General features: G+C 39.1%; 2 protein-coding genes and 2 non-coding genes across 4 annotated transcripts; 1 reads left to right on the forward strand and 3 right to left on the reverse strand.

The window, feature by feature from the left end:
- Positions 1-158: 158 nt before the first annotated feature.
- mrpl58 (mitochondrial ribosomal protein L58) lies at positions 159-3,506 on the reverse strand. Its single transcript, XM_017693104.2, has 6 exons — positions 3,318-3,506; positions 2,609-2,636; positions 1,175-1,234; positions 955-1,037; positions 604-773; positions 159-503 (listed from the first exon to the last, which is right to left on the reverse strand). The coding sequence occupies exons 1-6, from the start codon at positions 3,495-3,497 to the stop codon at positions 419-421; spliced, it is 606 nt and encodes a 201-aa protein (XP_017548593.2). The 5' UTR covers positions 3,498-3,506; the 3' UTR covers positions 159-418.
- A 162-nt stretch (positions 3,507-3,668) lies between these two features.
- On the reverse strand, positions 3,669-3,740 carry trnaq-cug. The gene has a single exon. It is a non-coding gene; the product is annotated as a tRNA-Gln (tRNA).
- Positions 3,741-9,482: 5,742 nt separating this feature from the next.
- trnar-ccu lies at positions 9,483-9,555 on the reverse strand. Its single transcript has one exon. It is a non-coding gene; the product is annotated as a tRNA-Arg (tRNA).
- Positions 9,556-9,855: 300 nt separating this feature from the next.
- wdr45b (WD repeat domain 45B) lies at positions 9,856-20,231 on the forward strand. The gene is made up of 10 exons (XM_017693153.2): positions 9,856-10,245; positions 10,822-10,896; positions 12,254-12,355; positions 12,627-12,714; positions 15,294-15,388; positions 16,716-16,906; positions 17,869-17,954; positions 18,061-18,162; positions 18,333-18,454; positions 18,723-20,231. The coding sequence occupies exons 1-10, from the start codon at positions 10,179-10,181 to the stop codon at positions 18,827-18,829; spliced, it is 1,035 nt and encodes a 344-aa protein (XP_017548642.1). The 5' UTR covers positions 9,856-10,178; the 3' UTR covers positions 18,830-20,231.
- The last annotated feature ends 154 nt before the right edge of the window (positions 20,232-20,385 follow it).

A 20,385-nucleotide genomic window follows, 5' to 3' on the forward strand; every position in this document is an offset into this window, starting at 1 on the left:
AACCAACCATACTGTGGAGTTACTGGTGGCCACATTATATCTGTCCAGTTTTAATAGTCAGAGGCAGATACACAGCAGCATCGCTCGTATTGAGATGGCATTCTGGCCAGGCCCCTTTCAACTTCACACTGCTGTTTAAGAACATTGTGCACTGTGCATTGTATCTTTCAGAACTGTATTTATTCAGTTGACAGATTCTTTGACATTATGTTTCATTTTTTCAGCCTGCTTTTATAAAATAAGACCCACAGCGAGGAAATTCCCAAACACATATATTTTTTTCAGTATTTTCAGTATAACAGAATGTTGATAAATAGCCATTGGTCTTATTATGAAGTAAAAATAAATAAATTGGGGAGAAAAGCAGAACAAATCCATCCATTTCATTAAAACACTGGACAATTTAAATAACTTTAATTCAGTCAAAATCGACTCGTCGTCCTTGCTTCGTTGCAGATTGGATTTTCTTCTGTTGAAGTCTCACTAAATTTCTTCTTTGTAACCTACACAAAGGAAAACATACATATATAAATATGACATATTTAGCAAAAAACTAAATATTTAAAGAGATTATTATTATTACTACTACTACATCAAGTGCACCTTTGAGCCCTCAGGGCAATATCATCTTCTGAAGGCTCTGGTGGTCTTTGACTGGCCTCTGTGATGATTTCAGAGATTTTCTGCAGACAGTTTTCCAGGTTCCTCTGTTGGCTTCTACTAACCTCTGAAGTTACTATTAGCTCTCCAGCTTTGTTTACCCGCGTTTTATTCTTTAAGTGCGAAATGAGAACAAAAAGTATTTGGTCAAACATAGATTAAATATGGGACATTAAATAAGTGCAAAACTGTCCAAATATCATAGCCTTGCAAGGCCTTTCATTTCAAAAGACTCAACCACAAAATGCACTGAATGCGGTTTAAACAGTCTAACCAAGTCCTTTCACTCCTCACCTTCAAGATAATCTCATTTCTGACTTCTTCAGGAATCCATTCTGCTGTTTGTACATGAAACCGGACCTCTGCCTTTGTGCTGACTTTGAAAGAATATGAGGTACAAGAAAAGTGTGAAAACTTTTGTTTTTTAAGTCCTTATTGAACTCAATCTAAATTGTAGGCTAATAGCAATTCTATATATTCCATAAAATGCTCAGCATGACCCTCATACTCCAACCTTTGTTTACATGTTGACCGCCTGGCCCACTGCTCCGACTGTAACTTACTTTCAGTTTGTCTGTGTAGAGACAGACAAAAGAGTGGTAAATTCTCCCATTCTAAAGCACAAAAGAATACATTCTAGAAACAGAAGCTTTTGCTAAGGGTTATACACTCTCTCTTTAGAGATAACACAATAGATAAAACAGTGTCAATCTTTGATAACCTTACTATACACTTAATAAACATACAGACAATGGTATGGGCACAACCCTACTAAATACTCAGTTCAAATGTTTCAGCCACACCCATCGCTAACAGTTGGATAAAATTAAGCACATAGCCATGCAGTCTCGACAGACAAACACTAGCAATAGAATGGGTCATACTGAAGAGCCCAGTCACTGTAAATATGACACTGTCATAGGATGCCCCCCTGTCTCAAGTCAGTTTGTGAAATGTCTGCCCTGCTAGATCTGCCCCTGTCAACTGTAAGTGCTATTATTGTGAAATGGAAGCTCCTAGGTGCAACAGCTCAGCCACAGAGTGGGGCCGTCCAGTGCTGAAGCGCACAGTACCTACGCTCTGTTGAATTACTCACTAACATGTTCTAAATTTGTTCTAGAAGCAATATTAGCAAAAGAACTGCACATAAGGAGTTTCACAAAATGTGCAACTAAAGTGCCTTTGCAGAAAAAAAAACTATTTGCAATGACCTTTATCTTCCCTTGCAAGGGCATGCAAAACATTTGCATGGGAACACAATGTCACTACTTAAAACACACACAGCCCCTTAGGGACCCGGTGTTCTATCGATTTGTCCTACTTCGTCGAGACGTCCTACCGTAGCGTATATTTATAGATTTTATCTATCGATATGTGCTACCGTGTCGAAAAATAATACCGCGACTATTTTGTGATATTAGGGGTAGCACATATCGATAGGCTAAAAATACAGTGTCAGATCCTCCTACCTGTATTATATTAGGGGTAGCACATATCGATATATCGAATATTTTATTACGCTTTCTGTCACCGTACGCGCTAACCCTAACGATTTCAACAGTAAAACTTGTGCCATACTTTTCTAACATTTCTGCGGCGTTAACAAATGTCTAAAATGCAAATTACTTTTGCGTTTACAGTAAATATACAGAAGTAATAGTGTAAAGTATTAAATTAATTAAAAGCAATAAACACTCACCATTAATTACACACTTTCTAACCAAGGTAGCAAGAATTGATGAGCCTTCCTACAAATTAGCTTAGAAAGCGATGTACGCATGCGCAGTAAATCGAAGTAGGACAGCTCGATGAGTAGCACAGTTCAACAGAACACCGGTAGCATAAAGTGAATATGAATCTACAGAAAACACAGGTAAAACAGTATAATTGGTCATATCAACCATCAACAGTCAAATAATCATATCTGCTTCTTCATGAAGGCACGTACCAACTGGAATGGCAGGAGGCTGAACACCCTGTTAAACATAAAAACAATAAGTTGTCATAAGACTCTTTGCAAGCATAGACAACACTGACTGTCTACTGCTGCCTTCAAGACCCCCTCGGATGGTCTCAAGTACGACCTGATTTGTGTTCAAGTGGTTTTGGTTGGAAATAAGACACACACACTGGAAAATGTTTTTGGTTTACTTTGGTTTTCTTCTGACCGCTGGGATAGGTGTGTGTGTGTGTGTTTTTCTTCTGTCATTAAAGGTAGTCTGTGTATTTTGCGTTACTGCAACAAAGTGGAGAGCAGAAGGTGCTTGTGAGAAGAGTATGCTCTTATGCAGTTAAATGTATCACACATCGTATGTCTGTATTTACATGTGTGGACGGCCTTAGCCTGCAGTGTTGCTTGCAGCTGATGAATAACTGAAATGCAGCTTATCGGCGCCTACCATTGTTTTTTGTTGACACGCCCCCAACTCGGAAACTCGGGGCTCATTGAAAAAGACGAGTTTCCTAATAGCAAATAGGGCACTGTGGTGGCGTTCATGTAGATTTATCTCATAAATCTGATATATTTCCAACAGGACTTGAAGGCAGCATATTCAGCACTGAGACACAACACCGTTATCTTTTGTGAAAGACGCTGAACACGTCTCTCTCGTAATGTCGCTAACAGCCTCTAAAGGTACTCTAATGGTGAAACCTACCTGTAAACCATCTGAGTGTTTGCCTGTGTAATGTTGGCTGGAGCTTAATCTGCGAATTAAACTGCCCCGTGTTAACCTGGTGAAACGTCCTAACACCTCCCGTCTTTGCGCAATCCCTACAGAGAAACGTAAACAACATGCTGCTGAGGAAGCCGCCATGTTGGGATGAAGGGGTAGCATCTTCCGGTCCACTGACACGTCACCGCTGTAAATAACGGTCAGATCTACGAGTTTGTGTTAAATGCTGATTTAATGCAAAAGTAGTTGTAGAGGCGTTGTTTCAAATTGCCCGTTTGCTCTCCTGCAGCGTGCAGTAACAGAAGGGTTTAGTTGCGTGTTTAAGCAATAGGAAGGTTCCACCGAGATTTGAACTCGGATCGCTGGATTCAGAGTCCAGAGTGCTAACCATTACACCATGGAACCTCATGAGTAGCTCACTCCGGTTATCGCTTATAATCTTTGAAATGTAAGCTGTTGTCATACTCCTTTCACAGGTTTTTTGTACGATTAATTTTTCTTATAACTTATTTTCTTAACATACTGCCTACTGCTAGTAAATGGCAACGGCATCTGAAGATGTAAGTTGCGTTAGGCTAAATCTCAGATGTCTTCTCATTTCCTACCACTAACCTAACTACGTTGATTAAAACATTTTTTGACCCAAAACACTGTTCTAACAAAAAGCCATTGGTGAATCAGCACCACGTACGCAATGCTTTGCTGGACAAATAGTGCACTATTTGGGCGAACTAACGTTACACTAGCTAGGTTAACTAACTATATTGCCAAAAGTATTCACTCACCCATCCGAATCAGTGAATTCGCTGTTCTAATCATTTCCATGGCCACAGGTGTATAAAACCAAGCACCCAGGCCTGCAGACTGCTTCTACAAACGCATGTGAAAGAATGGGTCGCTCTCAGGAGCTCAGTGAATTTCAGCATGGTACCGTGATAGGATGCCACCTATCTAAATCCAATCGTCAAATTTCCTCGCTACTAGCTAAATATTCCACAGTCAACTGTCATTGGTATTATAACAAAGTGGAAGCGATTGGGAACGACAGCCACTCAGTCACGAAGTTGCAGGCCATGTAAAATGACAGAGTGGGGTCAGCGGATGCTGAGGCACATGGTGCGCAGAGTTCGCCAACTTTCTGCAGAGTTTATCGCTACAGACCTCCAATCTTCATGTGGCCTTCAGATTAGCTCAAGAACAGTGCATAGAGAGCTTCATGGAATGGGTTTCCATGGCCGAGCAGCTGCATCCAAGCCTTACATCACCAAACGCAATGCAAAGCGTTGAATGCAGTGGTGTAAAGCTCCACCACTGGACTCTAGAGCAGTAGAGATGTGTTCTCTGGAGTGACCAATCATGCTTCTCCGTCTGGCAATCCGATTGACTGAAGTTTGGTGGAGGGGGGATTATTATTATGGTGTGGGGCTGTTTTTAAGGAGTTGGGCCTGGCCCCTTAGTTCCAGTGAAACAAACTAATGCTTCAACAGACCAAGAGATTTTGGACAATTTCATGCTCCCAACTTTCTCCCTTCCTGTTCCAACATGACTGTGCACTAGTACACAAAGCAAGGTCCATAAAGACAATCGATGAGCGAGTTTGGTGTGGAAGAACTTGACTTGCCTGCACAGAGTCCTGACCATAACCCGATAGAACACCTTTGGGATGAATTAGAGCGGAGACTGTGAGCCAGGCCTTCTCGTCCAACATCAGTGTCTGACCTCACAAATGCAATTCTGGAAGAACAGTTAAAAATTCCCATAAACATACTCCTAAACCTTGTGGAAAGCCTTCTCAGAAGAGTTGAAGCTGTTATAGCTACAAAGGGTGGGCCAATATCACATTAAACCCTATGTATTAAGAATGGCACGTCACTCAAGTTCATTTGCATGTAAAGGCAGATGAGCAAATACTTTTGGCAATATAGTGTATGTAGAAGAGGTTCAACCTCTGTTAACTTAGATAACTAGCTATAGCTAACGTTACCTCATTGTTTATAAAACGTATGGCCACATCTTATGAGATCATTTTACAGGATGAGATGCACAATGTATGACTGCCACTGTTTTCATGTTTCAGGAAAATTACTGCATACATATGCTGGTAAACAAATTGTGGTGTTGGACTGGCTTCATGAACCCAATCCCATTTCACCCCTACCACTTAGCCCTCTGTTTTGCGCATTCATGTCTAGGGTTAAGGTGTACCAATTTTTGTTTAGATAGAGGGTTAGGGCTATATGGCACAGAGGCACACTCCACATTGAGTGTTATGAGAAAAAAAGAAAAACCGGCAAGATGGTAAAAATTATGATAGTGCAATGCCCATCCTGGTTAGATATTGAATCTAAAAGCTGTGGTCCTTTATTTCTGTCTGCTTTTCTTTTTTTCTCCCCTACCACTGACTATATCATGCTATTGTCAGAACTCAGTTCTCAAAACTGGCCTGAAAATTTGGTCACAATTCAGAAAATATTTTGGCTTCTCCTGCATGTCTTTATCAACTTCAGTAGTTTCCAATGACTTGTTTTCAGCTGCACAAGGTGACACCTCTTTTCAGAGATGGGAAAATTTGGATATAAAGATAATATTTTTATGTCATTTGAGCAAGTTAAAAGTGATTTTCAGTTAAAATCACCAGACTTCCTCAGGTACCTGCAATTTAGACACTTTGTGCGCAGCCATTTCATCATTTTCCATCTCTACCACCACACACTGTGTTAGATTCTATTCTTGATATGGATCCCAGTTGTTCAGGCGTGATTTCAAGTGTGTATTCTATAATTTCTCAAATGAATGCTCCCTCCATCTCTGATTTGGGTATGGAGTTGTCGGAAGAGGTATGGGACGCTATACATTCCTCCTCAATCTGTGCAAGACATGGTCTGCTCCAATTTAAGGTAGTACACCGCATGCATTTATCAAAATGTAAGCTTGCCAAAACTTTTCCTGACATTAACCCTATCTGTGATCGCTGTAAACAAACAACTGCTTCTCTGTTTCATATGTTTTGGCTATGTTCCTCTTTTTCTTCATATTGGACCTCCATCTTCAGGGCTTTTTTGGATTTCACTGGTGGGAATATGGAACCCACTCCACCTATTGGTCTGTTTGGTGTCACTACAGAATACCCATCTTTGTTCAGGGCCCATTCTAATGCAATAGCATATGCTTCTCTTAGATCAAGGCGCTTAATTTTGCTAAACTGGTTTAGCTTTTTCTCCTCTTTTTGGACACTGAATAAGAGACATGATGCATGATGCATCAAGTTCACAATGCAAGGGTCAAACTTTTTATTTCCACTGGAAACCATTTCTGTCTTATGTGGATGGCCTTTCCCTTACTCCCATTTCATAGCACTGTATGTTTATTGATGACATTTTTTAAAATGTTTTTTAATGAACTTATTTAAGATTTGAACATTTTTTAAACCCTTTTTTAATTTTATTTTTATTTATTTATTTCTTCTAGCTCCGTTGTTTGTTGTCTTGGTTTTTTTATTGTCTTGTAAAATATTTCAATAATTTAAGTCACTGTCTGTTATTGGTGTAAAAATGTAAAAAAGCAGTAAAATATACCTTGCTCTAAAATTATGATAGCCATTGTATTATCTTTTATTCTATTATCGTTTTCTTTGTAAGAGGCATAAAAAAAATCACTAAAAGTATGAAAAGGTTGCGGTAGCTAGCTAGCAAATTTTCCCGTTCCACCTGAAATAGTTGGGCAGTATCTACACCTGAAGTACCAGAATGTATCTGCTGCACCATTTAAGGTGGAACTCGAAAATTCAAACAAGAATGGCTGACTTCAGTTTCATATCACCAAAGAATTAGCAGTGAGTGATAATAAATTGTCTTATACCTCCTCTTTGAAAGCATATGTTACCCTAAATGTAACTAAAACCTAAATGTAACTAAAACAAATCAGGACCACGGATCAGATGGTCCTTTGGAGCAGCCACAATAGCCTGGTGCTGAACACAGCAAAAACAGTGGAGATGACAGTGGACTTCAGGAGGAGCCATCCAATCCTGCCAGCACTCACCATCCTGGACAGAACTGTGATGGCAGTGGAGTCCTGCAAGTTTCTGGGCACAACAATCACCAGGGACCTGAAGTGGGACAGCAACATCAGCTCCATCATCATGAGAGCCCAGCATAGGATGTACTTCCTGTGTCAGCTGAAGAAGTTCAACCTGCCCCAGGAGCTGATGGTGCGGTTCTACACAGCCATCATAGAGTCTGTCATCACCACGTCCATCACAGTGTGGGGCAGCTCAGCCACCAAGCATGACCTCCACAGACTGCAGTGCATCGTCAGATCTGCAGAGAGGATAATTGGGGTTAAGTTGCCTACACTGCTGGAACTGCATGCCTCTAGAACCAGGAGCATGCAGAGAAGATCTCCACAGACCCCTCTCACCCTGGACACCACCTGTTACAGCTCCTTCCCTCAGGCCAGCGCTTCAGCCAGATGAGGATCAGGACATGCAGGCTACAAAGGAGCTTCTTCCCACAAGCCATCACTCTCTTGAACAGTTAAAATATTACACATAAACAGTTTTCCAGCTTCACACTGCACTTCATAAATACTGGTATAGTTCAATTTCATCCTCTGGAACTGCTGTCTCAAACCAGTGCTTGTTCTAGCATCTTACTTACCTGCCATATTACCCCACTTATCTGACTGTCACTTCATTGATCCCTTTCTCTGCCACTATACACCCTTTTACTGCTGCTGCACTCAGCACTTTAACTTTAGACTCATACTTTGTACATTGTTTACAGGTATGACTGTGTGTGTGTGTGTGTGTGTGTGTGTGTGTGTGTGTGTGTGTGTGTGTGTGTGTGTGTGTGTGTGTGTCTGTGTGTGAGTGAGCAATGGTAGGAATGCATGTTTTATTTTATTTTGTTATATTTTATATTTATTTTAGTTTATTCTCTACATGCGAATGTCAGTCTGATACTGTCCACCATGAGCTCCTGTAACCAAAACCAAATTCCTTGTATGCGTAGCATACCTGGCCAATAAAGCTTGATTCTGAATCTGATCTGATTCACAGAGGTTGCTGAACTTTTCCTTTTCTCCTATTATTGTAGACGGGCCGGGTCGCCTACAGAGCACTGGAAGTAGCTTGTTAATGAAGCAATGTTTTTATTTATTTATAAGTTTTTTATTTGAGGGTTTGGCCCATTTCGTAGGGCAAGATTTCAACCACTACCCTTTGTAACTCCATTCCAAGGGGTTTGGGTGACACTTGAAAACAAGGGGTAGGGGTAAAAAGAAAAAACAATGGAATTGGGCATTATACATTACTGAACTGATGCCAGGGAATTGTGTTTAATCTCCCAATACCTTCAAAACCATATAACTAATCATAGATCTTCAGGTGTTCCAAAATTATGAAGAGCCCCGCAGAACTGTTGCATCCAAACACACACTGACATGATTCTGAGGCGCTAAGCAAAATACCCCATGGGGACATTTTTGAAGTACTTCTGGGCTCCCAAGAGTCCTATCCACTGTCAACACTGTAACAGTTAACAGTGGATAGGAAGCAGACATCTGAGAGGGTAATTTAGGCCATATCTTACCTACACTTCTATGTGGAGAGCTACCTAAAAATATGTGTTACGGTAGGACATTTCAAACACCAGTCATGGTCTTTAAGCACCCGTGTGCGGCCACTGTACTGTCCACTGTGGGTGGTAATGCCTTCTGTGACGTATTACCGATACACACGTGACAATGTGGATCAAGGATTGTTAAATGTCCGCACAACTTAGGAAATGGAATGTGCCATCTGTCTGACACCCACTATCATTCCTTGTTGAAATTCATGTTGCCTTGCCATGAGTATGTTCAACCTCACTCACAAGGTAACGCCTAACAACTTATACAGGTTTGGGTGTTCCCAAGCCATCCCCTGAGGCAATGCCACTTCATAATCAATTTACATTTGCTATCCCATGACTTTTGGCATGTTAGTGTATACAAACTATGAGTGGCACAAAGGACTGGGAGCTGAGGACACAATTGGTGGGGTATATGTGGGATTGGTAAGGCAAAATAGTACCCAAACAATAATCTTCATAAATATTTTGTTGCATGCTTACAGAAAACTTAAAAAGATTTCACACAAAAATCAACCACCCCAGATGGGACTCGAACCCACAATCCCTGGCTTAGGAGGCCAGTGCCTTATCCATTAGGCCACTGGGGCTACGGTGAACACCTTCACAGCACCACTCCCCTACTACCTTGTTGTTCCGTGGGCAGCTTTGTCATACATTCACATTGCTCATGGGTATACATTATAAGTTCAGCCTTGATTGCTCGCTGCATACGAAGATTTAGTAATTAGGTAACTGGCGATAGCTAAGACAAGACTTTGACCTAGGAAAATCCACCGTTCTCAATCTAAAGGATTTTAGCTAACATTGTGTAAAATGTCTATGACGGTAACAATTAGCTAGCTAGCTAGCAAACGTTACCTTAACGTTAGTTGTGATTTCTTTCTCCTCCATATCACAGAACGCTAACGTTATCTCAGAGCCTTAGTTACCTGGCACCAGACAGATTTACACCTTAACAGGAAAATAGGACCTGTTCATATTGAATTCGGTCGTAGACAACCGTGCATTAAAACTCCCTGATCAATTGCTCCAGTTGATTACTTTTCCTGTGTGTGCTGTAGGAAAGGAGGGGACCGCCGGAACGCTGCCACAGATTTCCTGACCACCGCTAAATATCATCTTAGGAAACTAGCGAGAGGAATGGTGTCTTTCGGTTAAAAGCAAGTGGGCATTTCTGACCATTTAGTTGGCTAATTAACCTACACACACCATGAATTTATTGCCGTCCAACCCCCACGGAAATGGGCTTCTTTATGCTGGATTTAATCAAGATCATGGTATGGTGTTTACTGTTGTTGACTGGCTAAGCTAACTAGCTAGCAGGCTAACGTCATTCCTGTTATGTCGCGGTGGCGATAGCTAACGGTTACCTTGGAAAACGTTAGCTAGTTGATTCAACGTACATAGTTTGGGTCACTGGCTCTTTTTATCTGTTTGGGTTTCTAAAAATCCTTACGTAGTTAAATATCCTTTGGTACGAGTTTGAAACAGTGGCTTTACGGCTCTTCTAAGCAGTTCTTTTATGATAGCAAGTTTACTTCACGGCTAGCTATAACGTTAGGGAGCTGCGCAGAGTTATGATGTTAAACCCAGAGTACCAACAAATGCAATTATTCCAAAGCAGCAACTTGTCATAGACGGTACGATTAGATATTTTGTCAAGTTTGAATGTGTATCTCGTAAAAAAAAATCTTTTCTGACATTAGCTAGCTAATTGACTGGCGAGGTCCATAACAGCCAACCTATGTTACAGCTGTTAGTCTGTCAGATAGCCAGTGGACTAACGTTACCAGTGTTCTGTTGAGAAGTACCACCAGATTAGCACTGAAAAGGTGTTGTGCTCTCTTTTTCAGGATGCTTTGCATGTGGAATGGAAAACGGATTCAGGGTGTACAACACAGATCCTCTAAAAGAAAAAGAAAAGCAAGGTGACTATTGCATGTCGAACTAACTTCATATTAGTCACCTTGATAGTTCAGTGCGTCTTTACTGGAAACTACAGAAAACTGCCAGCAAGATCGTTCAATTAAGCAGGAACCGAACAAGGATAGAACAAGACACAGGCTGCCTCACTGATCCAACAAAATGTACCAGCCAGTGTTGATGAAGGTTATATGAGGAAGTTAGTTATTCAGTTTTACATCCCAGAACATGTGATTTTCCAGGGTGGTTTCTCATACTCTACACACACTCGCAACACCTCCACTGAGGTATTCTGGAGGGTAGTTGTCAGTAAGTTAAATCCTCATCTCATTCATTTTCCTTTCTAATAGACCACAGCATGTTAAAGTAAATGAGGCACTGTCTTTATCATTAGTATCGTTGGAGCTCCACAAGGATTGAGGTGTCTATTCTGTTCACAGTGCATACTAATGATTGAAAAGCTCAGAAACCAAACCATTTTATGCTTATATGTTCTGATGATTGTACATTATTAACTTTGCTGCGGAAGGTGATGATTGTTTTTTGTTCCTGCAAGATGTAAGAGACTTATATCCACCTCCACCAACAGTGATGGATTTAAGCAAGTTATATCCTGCAAATACCTTGATGTACATAATAATAGCAATATTATCAAGGAATATTTGTATGTGATTATATTTACAGTAAAATATAATAATACCCCTATAGAAAGTTAAGAACTTTCAGGGCTAACAACTGGGTTTTAGTTCATTTCACAGCTCAGTAACTACAACATGGTATATTTTTCTTTTGACAAAACTAATGACTAGATTGCTTAGATTACTACAGACTCGTTTCCGTTGTTGACCAGTCTCTGGAGAGCAGTTTTATATAGCAGCTTACAGTAAGAATATGAAAAGGCTAGTGTGTAGCATTTCTTCCAAGCCCACACACCTGCTACATAGTGAATGCACCATTCTATTTTCAAACAGGTGCACATACAAATAGCACTGTATAATACTGTATAACGAAGTAATGATAGTGTTGTGCAGTACCGATACTGGGTAATGTGTGATATCAGGTGTGTCTTGTGAACGTATAAGGTGTGGTTTAGGGTGTTTATGTAATAGAGCTGCTGGGATGCAAAATGAATTGGATAAAAATCAGACAAAAAAAGATTATATTGTGTCATAAAGTAGTCATATATTTCCTAAAGTAGGTTGGGGGTAAATTTTAATGGTCTGAAGCTGATATAACTTTTTACAAGAACCCTGTTATCATGTAGTTGAATGACATCTAGTAGATGAGACTTTGCCATAGACTTTACTGCTCAAAAATATTGAGCTGTGAATTTGGTGTCACAATTGCACGTTTGATTTTCAGAGTTTCTCGAGGGTGGGGTTGGGCATGTGGAGATGCTTTTTCGATGCAACTATCTCGCACTTGTTGGAGGAGGCAAGAAACCCAAGTACCCACCTAATAAAGGTATATTCTGCTTGGTGCTGTATAATATGAACAAAGTACCATTATAGTGGTAGCCCTGCCTGTTACAGTTGACAGATTATTTTCAAGATGATGAAGCAAGATGCTTATTAATTTTATAATATCCAGAAAAAAAATTGTGCTGCTTTAGATGCAGTTTAAATTAGTACTTAGATTTTCCATTATATTTAGCTCAGACTTAGTCATTCTTGCTGAAACACAGTTGCATGTGAGGCTTCTAGTGTATTGAGTATTGTCTTCCATGCTTTACAAGTGATGATCTGGGATGACCTCAAGAAGAAGACTGTGATTGAGATTGAGTTTTCTACAGAAGTCAAAGCTGTTAAGCTACGACGAGACAGGTATTAAAAATCACTTTATATAAAGAAACTACTGACTAAAAAAAATAAATGGCAACTACTTCAATAATCCTAAAGATTTATGACTTCATGTTCATTAACCAGCATTACCTAAATAGTGTTTCAGATGGAGTGAAAACAAAAAAAAATGTATTTTCTGGCAGATGTTGTGAGAGAGCTTGGATTACAAGGATAAAGTTATGTTCGACTGGGAGTGACTAGAGTAACCGTGATGATTAGTTGTAGTGTATTACTCAAGCAGGAAACTGGCCAGTCATCCAGAACCCATTAGCGTTTTCTAAAGCATAGTGCAATGGCTCAGTAGCTGTAAAAGGCAACAAATGATTTAAGCAACATGAACATTTAGTTAGACAAAATGTTTGATGTCAGTGTAGGGCTGGACAGTTTGACAATTTATTGGTATCATCATAAATTACATCACAGCATTTCACAACTGCAAGTTTCATTACAACAAGAGCATCATTAGCATAATTAGTCTGGTTTAACTTGATTTATTCCAGTGCGCTCTGTGAAACACTGGCTATAAATGATTTGTTCTCATAACGACATAGATAGTATGTTTTAAATGTGACACTGGATCTTATTTGTCTGTTTCAACTTATCAGATGTCAAGAATAACGTATTATGATAATTTTATGTTCCATTTAAATCCTGCTGAGAAAACACAGAAATCAAAAATAAACTGTACTGCTTCATCTGGCAGTCAATAGTACATGCATGCAAGACCTTACAGCTAAAAGACAACCCTTTAAATGAAAGTCTTCAAATGTTGCATTCACAAGGTGCCACTCTAAAACTTTTTCACTGGTGAATGAATCAGATGATTCTAAGAAGTTGGGTTTTGCCAAAGAAGATTTAGATTAATTTTGTCTTGAAATGTGTCATCATAAGGCTGTGATGGTACTGTTATCCATTTTAATGCTATTATAGTAAAGTATGTAATTCACTCTCATAACTGGGTATAAACTAATGACTTTGATGTCTGGCATTCAGTCACAAGTTAGAGAGTGAGGTAGAGATTCAGGGAGCAAGTCTATATTTTCTGTTGGCCTGAACTCAGTGAGTCCACTTCTTTCTCTCTCTGGAGCTTTTTCCATTATCTCTGAATGTTAGTTGTTGGAAAAAAAGAGCAGTCCAGGCTCCATTTCCTTAAAGTGTCTGCATCATTAAATAAATGGTAGTGTTCAAAGTAACATTGTCTGCTGCAGCAAGACAATTTCCTGAATCTCTGCATTCTTCTTTGTCTTTACAACTACATGATTGGCCCAAACTATCATTGTTTTCTAGTGTCAGATATATATTACTAGCTCAGTGCTGGTCTTTAAGTTACTGTTGTCTTTTCAAAGATCTGATACTGATACTGAGACTGTTCATCTGTTCAACTGTTAATCTCAATATTACTGAGCAGCCCTTGTGTAGTCTTACACAGTCATGTGTGAAAGTTTGAACACTCCCAAGTGAAAATGAGTTCTCTACAGGGAACAATCATAAATGTGACACTTTCTTGCAAATTTTAGGACACAGTTTCTCTTCTGTTCTATTTTTTTAAACAAATAATATTTTATAACAGTATAATGACAGTATAATATAACAGTATAAAATATGCCATAACTTTTGCATAGGCCAACTTTTTCATTCATTCATATGATATAAATTGTGCTGAAGTGTGTTCTTTCTCAAGGATGTGCACTTAATTTCACTTAGACAATCAGCAAAATGTTATTTGACCTGAGTGCCCACATTTTAGTATATGTGTGTAACTATAGCTGAGAAGTGCATGTTGACTTGTCTTCCATAAGAAATATACACAGCCTACTATGATTTTCATCTGTTACCACACTTAGATACACATCAATGGTATGATGTTGGTCTAGCCAAGACTTTTAGTCTAACTAAGATATAATAATGTAAATAGCACTGTTTGATTGTCAGTGTCTCACAGAAGTCATAGTCTATCCAAAGCTTAGTGTGATAAAGCATGTGGCTAGACTTTTTGGATGAAATTAGATGTGAATATTAATGCTTAAATCACTCTATACATGTGATAACACTCTAATGCAGGGGTGTCCAGTCTTGTTCATAAAGGTCCATTGTGAAATCAGGTGTGCTTTGCTTATTTGGAATGAAATCTGGCCATTTGTAGACAAGATTGGACACCCCTGCCCTAATGTCACCAAAGAGACATGAGGGACAAAAGGCAAAAGAGCTTTCGCAAAGTGGAAGAGCCATTTGTCATGTTAAGCATTTTGACAGATAAAGACATCAATAAATATTTAAATGGATGGAAAGAACTACTAATTACTACTGATGCATTATTTAAGGAGCTTTATAAAGGAGAGTTTTACATGGATAATGTCAGACTAAGCATGTAAACTATATAGACTATAAATGGTCTCTTCTTTTATATCTGTTGTAATCACATACATTGTGTACTTTGTAAATGTAGTTAGTTATGTGTTATGTACAGTTTTCTGCATCTAAAGGCTTAGGTATACAAATAAAGAAATACTGAATTGAATGTCCAAAAACACATTAATATTTGTATGTTTGTGTGGTTTCAGAATTGTGGTGGTCCTAGACTCAATGATCAAAGTCTTTACTTTTACGCATAACCCTCACCAGCTGCATGTATTTGAAACATGCTACAACCCCAAAGGTAAGTCTTGTATGTGAAACAGACTGCAGAGTCACATTTATATGGTGTATTTTATTGACATTTAGGACCCAGGTGGTATTTGTGAAGGGTTCTGTTTTAGAGGAATAATGCTAATTTTAAGTGCTGTTGGATATATCCTTTTCTTTTTGCTAATACATTATATGGCCAAAAGCATGTGGACACTTCTCCTAATTATTGAGTTCAGGTCTTTCAGCCACAATCGTTGTTAACAGGTTGATAAATCAAGCACATAGCCTTGTAATCTCTATAGACCATTATTGGCAGGAGAATGGGTACTGAAGAGCTCAGTAACTTAAAACATGGCACTGTCATAAGATGCCACCTTTACCACAGGGTAGTGAAATTTGTCATGCTAGATCTGCCCCTGTCAACTGTAAGTACTATTATTGTGAAATATAAGGGTCTTGAAGCGAAAACAGCTTAACTACGAAGCAGTAGACCACAAAGGCTGACAGAATGGGGCTGCTCACTTACTAGAGTGCCAAACTGCCTCTGGAAGCAACATCAGTATAACAACTCTACATCAAGAGTTTTCTGAAGTGGATTTCCATGGCTGAGCAGTTGCACACAAGCCTAAGAGCAAGTGCTGGCTGCGTTTTGCTACTGGTCCCTGGAATAAAAGTGTTCTTTGGAGTGATGAATCACGCTCACTGGCCATCTGTTGGAAAAATCTCAGTTTGGCAAGATGCCAGGAGAACACTACCTACCGGAATGCATAGTGCCAAGAGTAAAGTTTGTTGGAGGAAAGATAATGGTCTGGGCTATTTATCAGGATTTTAGCTAGGCCCTTTAGTTCCTGTGAAGGGAAACTACAACATACAAAGTAATTTTAGACAATTATATGCTTCAAACTTTGTTGCATCAGTTTGGGAAAGACCCTTTCCTGTTCCACCATGACTGTGTCCCTGTGCACAAAGTGAGCCCTATAAAGACATGGTTTAACGAGTTCAGTGTGGAGGAACTCCAGTGGCCTGCGGAGAGTCATGACCTCAACCCTCTGAACACTCGGGATGAATCGGAAAATTATGAACCACACCTTCTTGTCCAACATCAGTGCCTGACCTCACAAATGCTCTTTTTACTGAAAAGGCACAAATTTCTACAGATACACTCAAAATGTTATGGAAAGCCTTATTATGCCCAAGGTTTTAGAAAGGGGTTTGCAAAAAGCTCATATGGGTGTAGTGTCCACTTCCTTTTTGCCATATAGTGTCAGTTGTGTTTAATGTATTTGCTAGTAGAGCTAATTATATTTCAGTATTTGTACAGTTATTGATGCAGTTTATCCAATATGATTATCTTGCAGGTCTCTGCGTTCTGTGTCCAAACAGCAACAATTCTTTGCTAGCATTTCCTGGAACCCACTCTGGGCACGTGCAAATAGTAGACCTGGCCAACACCGAGCGGCCTCCGGTTGACATTCCTGCTCATGAGGGAGCTCTGTGTTGCATTGCCCTTAACCTTCAGGGAACACGGATAGCAACAGCTTCTGAAAAAGTGAGGTCCGGATGTGGTTGTGCTGATTCAAGCATAAAGTTTTTACATAATACATTACTGTAAAAAAAAGTCACAGACCATCCTTCATTTTTTTAATTACCAGTGAAAACAGCCATTAAGTACTTGTATTATTCAGGAGACAATTCTGAGAACATTAGATACAAGATACAACACTTGCAAAATGACAGGGAAAGTGAAAGGAAAATAAGTTTCCAAAACTTGAGTTGTATTATAATATTTAAGGTATTACGTTCAACTGTGCAAGACCTGGTAAACTATCAAAACAGTCGCCATCAAATGAACAGCGCTTTCTCTGAGAGAGTGAATTAAGATGAACTCTTGCTTCAGATCTGAAATAAACAATCCACAGGTGTTTCTGCCCATCTCTGTACTATGAGAAGACCTCTCAACACTGTGGGTCTTAAAGGATTTGACATGAAAATCTTTGAGTATGTTTGGGATCATTTTGATCATGAGAAGCAGGAAATGCAATTCACGTTTAAGATTGAACTTTGGAGGTGTAGATTTCTTTGAAAAATGAGTGTCGCCTGAAACGAATGCTGTAATAAAGGATAGAGGCACTATATGCTGAGAAAGTTTATATTATGTTTAGTTGTTGAGACTTCAGTGAATGTAGGATTAAATATGCATTTCTTCCTTTTTTTCTTGACACTGAAAAAATAACTTGTACTTGATGGCTGTTTTGACTGGAAATTGAATAAATGAAGGGTGGTCTCTGACTTTTACACAGTAATGTATATTGCTCTAACTGAACTTTTTTTCTGCATTAACTATCCATATATATTTTTACATCAATCACATGAACACAGTTTTTTGGAGTTTTCTTTATCCAGCAGCTTTCTTTATCAGAGTCTACCTACCCCAAAATAAATACCACAAAATGAAAAGTAACAGTAAAAGCTGCTGAGATTGTTTGAGTAATTCAGTGTTCATCTATTCAGGGCACACTGATCAGAATATTCGACACTTCAGCAGGTCATCTGATTCAGGAGTTAAGACGAGGATCACAAACTGCAAACATATACTGGTGAGTTATTATTCTGCTCTGTAATGCATGACCCCAGGTCTTGTGTTCTGCTGTTGATTACAGATGTGTAATAAGTTACATATTTAACGGCCGTGTTCTCCTTCAGCATTAATTTCAACCAGGATGCATCTCTCATCTGTGTGTCAAGTGACCATGGTACTGTCCACATATTTGCTGCAGAAGATCCAAAAAGGAACAAGCAATCAAGGTTTGTGTCAAAATGCAAATAGAGAAGCCCCAGAATGTAAATTCAGATTCAGAAGTCTTGTTTTACATTTAGCTGCAGGTTTGCCTGAAGCTTTGTTTTTCTTTATCCACTTACAAAAATATGATGTTGACATGTGTCATCTCACATGTTTCTCTTTTGCTCTTTTACAGCTTAGCCTCTGCCAGCTTCCTTCCCAAGTATTTCAGCTCCAAATGGAGCTTCTCCAAGTTCCAGGTCCCGTCTGGTTCGCCCTGCGTCTGTGCCTTTGGAACTGAGCCCAATGCAGTCATAGGTGCGGTACAGCTATGTGTTTATTTAAATAGCCTCTAGTTAAGAATTATCTAATCTGGTGTAAAGAGTAGTGACATAAGAACTTCGCTCCGAGCTTGAGCATTGGACAAATCTCAGCCTGTTCCATTTTTGTATACTACCAAGTATGCTAGTATTCTCTGTGTGGATTGAATGATTGGTATATGTATTGGAACAGACTTGCTGACCGTCTGAACATGTTTACTGACCAGGCTTACTGACCACTGCTCTTACTTCCTTCCTTTACACAGCCATTTGTGCTGATGGCAGCTACTACAAGTTCCTGTTCAACCAAAAAGGAGAGTGTTCAAGGGATGTATATGCCCAGTTTTTGGAAATGACTGATGAGAAGATCTGAGCACTGATTCTTGGATTTAAGTGATATTTTTTTTTTCCCCCTCCTGACATTTCCATTTTTGCAGAATGTCAGTGGACCTACTGTACGTGGCATTTATGACCCAGTGTCACTTTAGGGAGACGAACCATATCAGGGACTCCCTGGTGAAAAAGAAAGCTGGAGAGATCTGTAAGCTCACTTTTCTGTGGTTTTTTTTTTTTTTTTTTACTCAAACTAAAAGACTCTGGCCTAGCAGAGACATGTATGGATAACCCTACTGCAGTTGACTTGTCCAGTCCAGTGGAGAGAGAAGAGGGAAACTTTATTTTTTTGAACGAACAGCAGTCGCTTTTTAAAAGGTCTTCCATGGGAATTGCAGTTTTTTTTAGTATAGAGATGGCTAGAAAGATCACTAACACCGCCTAATCTAATGTAGGGAGTGCCTCTGTCATTACTGAAGAGGAGTGATGAGTGTACATGTATTCATCATTCACAATATGTATGTACAAAATATTAGTCGTGTTAGATTTTGTTTTACTACTATAAACACAAAATGCCAGACAGAATGTATGTAACTACATAGACTTAACATGTATAGGCAAGGGAAAAAAAGCAACTATGATGTAGATGTTTTTTTCATTTTATGTTACTTACATGTGTGTGCAATATTCTTTATTTTTTCTCACAATTGTTGGGAGTTAATCTGTTTATTCAAAACAAATGAGTATTTGCTAAATGCTTTGTACTAGTGAGTGCATCGCCACTTTGCACTCAATCCATGAAACACATAAATAATAATCCTAAGCCATAAGGCAGAGGGGGGCATTCTAGTAAACCAGAATTTGATCTTAAATACAGATAGGAGCTTCCATGATGAATGGAAAATGAATGCACAAAGTTCCACGAATAATCATGCATGCAGCGTTTCCCTTTGTATGAGATTTAATGTGAATTTTGAATGGCCAATACCGCCTGCGTGGGGGATCTATTTTTACAGAACTTAAAGGATGAGCGAGAATATTACCTTCTTTACATAAGAGTTAACAGTTAGTGTGACAGTGTTTGAGTTGTAGCGATAAAAAGGTGATCATAATTTTCTTCCACCATTGCTCTCAATTTTTTTGTAAAATAGTTGTTAAGCAGAAAGATTACCAAAGTGCCCAGTCTTAACCTGAGTATATTTATGCTTGAACTGTATTCGTTCCACATAATCGTTTCTCTGTTTTGTATTTTTTTTTCGGGCTGTTATGTTGAGTTAAACTCATTTCATGCTTTTGTCGTGATTGTAAAATGTAGAAGTGATTACATATAACGCAATGTTTAAGTACAATGATGTAATGTACGCTAGGACTGTGAGCTCTGCAGGGATACAGCACACAATTTATCATGTGACAAATTAAACACAATTGTGAAATCCACTGTAGAAATTTGTCAGTTGATTAATTGATATCTGTCCTAATTGGCTATTTGTGTTTTTCTGACACGCCCACCACTCACGTCACTGTTATTTACTAACAGGCTTAGCTACATTAAAGAATAGCACCAGATTTTCCATTTAGAGAAGAAATGATCATTTG

Source organism: Pygocentrus nattereri, chromosome 13 (genome assembly GCF_015220715.1).
Source record: "Pygocentrus nattereri isolate fPygNat1 chromosome 13, fPygNat1.pri, whole genome shotgun sequence".
Classification (NCBI taxonomy): domain Eukaryota; kingdom Metazoa; phylum Chordata; class Actinopteri; order Characiformes; family Serrasalmidae; genus Pygocentrus; species Pygocentrus nattereri.

Coding starts and splice junctions, on each gene's coding strand:
- mrpl58 (XM_017693104.2), bottom strand. CDS start 3,497: ATGCTACCCCTTCATCCCAACATGGCGGCTTCCTCAGCAGCATGTTGT. Junction 2,637..3,317: donor AACACTCAGATGGTTTACAG/GTAGGTTTCACC, acceptor TATGTTTAACAG/GGTGTTCAGCCTCCTGCCAT. Junction 774..954: donor GAAATGAGATTATCTTGAAG/GTGAGGAGTGAA, acceptor TCGCACTTAAAG/AATAAAACGCGGGTAAACAA.
- wdr45b (XM_017693153.2), top strand. CDS start 10,179: ATGAATTTATTGCCGTCCAACCCCCACGGAAATGGGCTTCTTTATGCT. Junction 10,246..10,821: donor TGGATTTAATCAAGATCATG/GTATGGTGTTTA, acceptor TCTCTTTTTCAG/GATGCTTTGCATGTGGAATG. Junction 12,715..15,293: donor GTTAAGCTACGACGAGACAG/GTATTAAAAATC, acceptor GTGTGGTTTCAG/AATTGTGGTGGTCCTAGACT.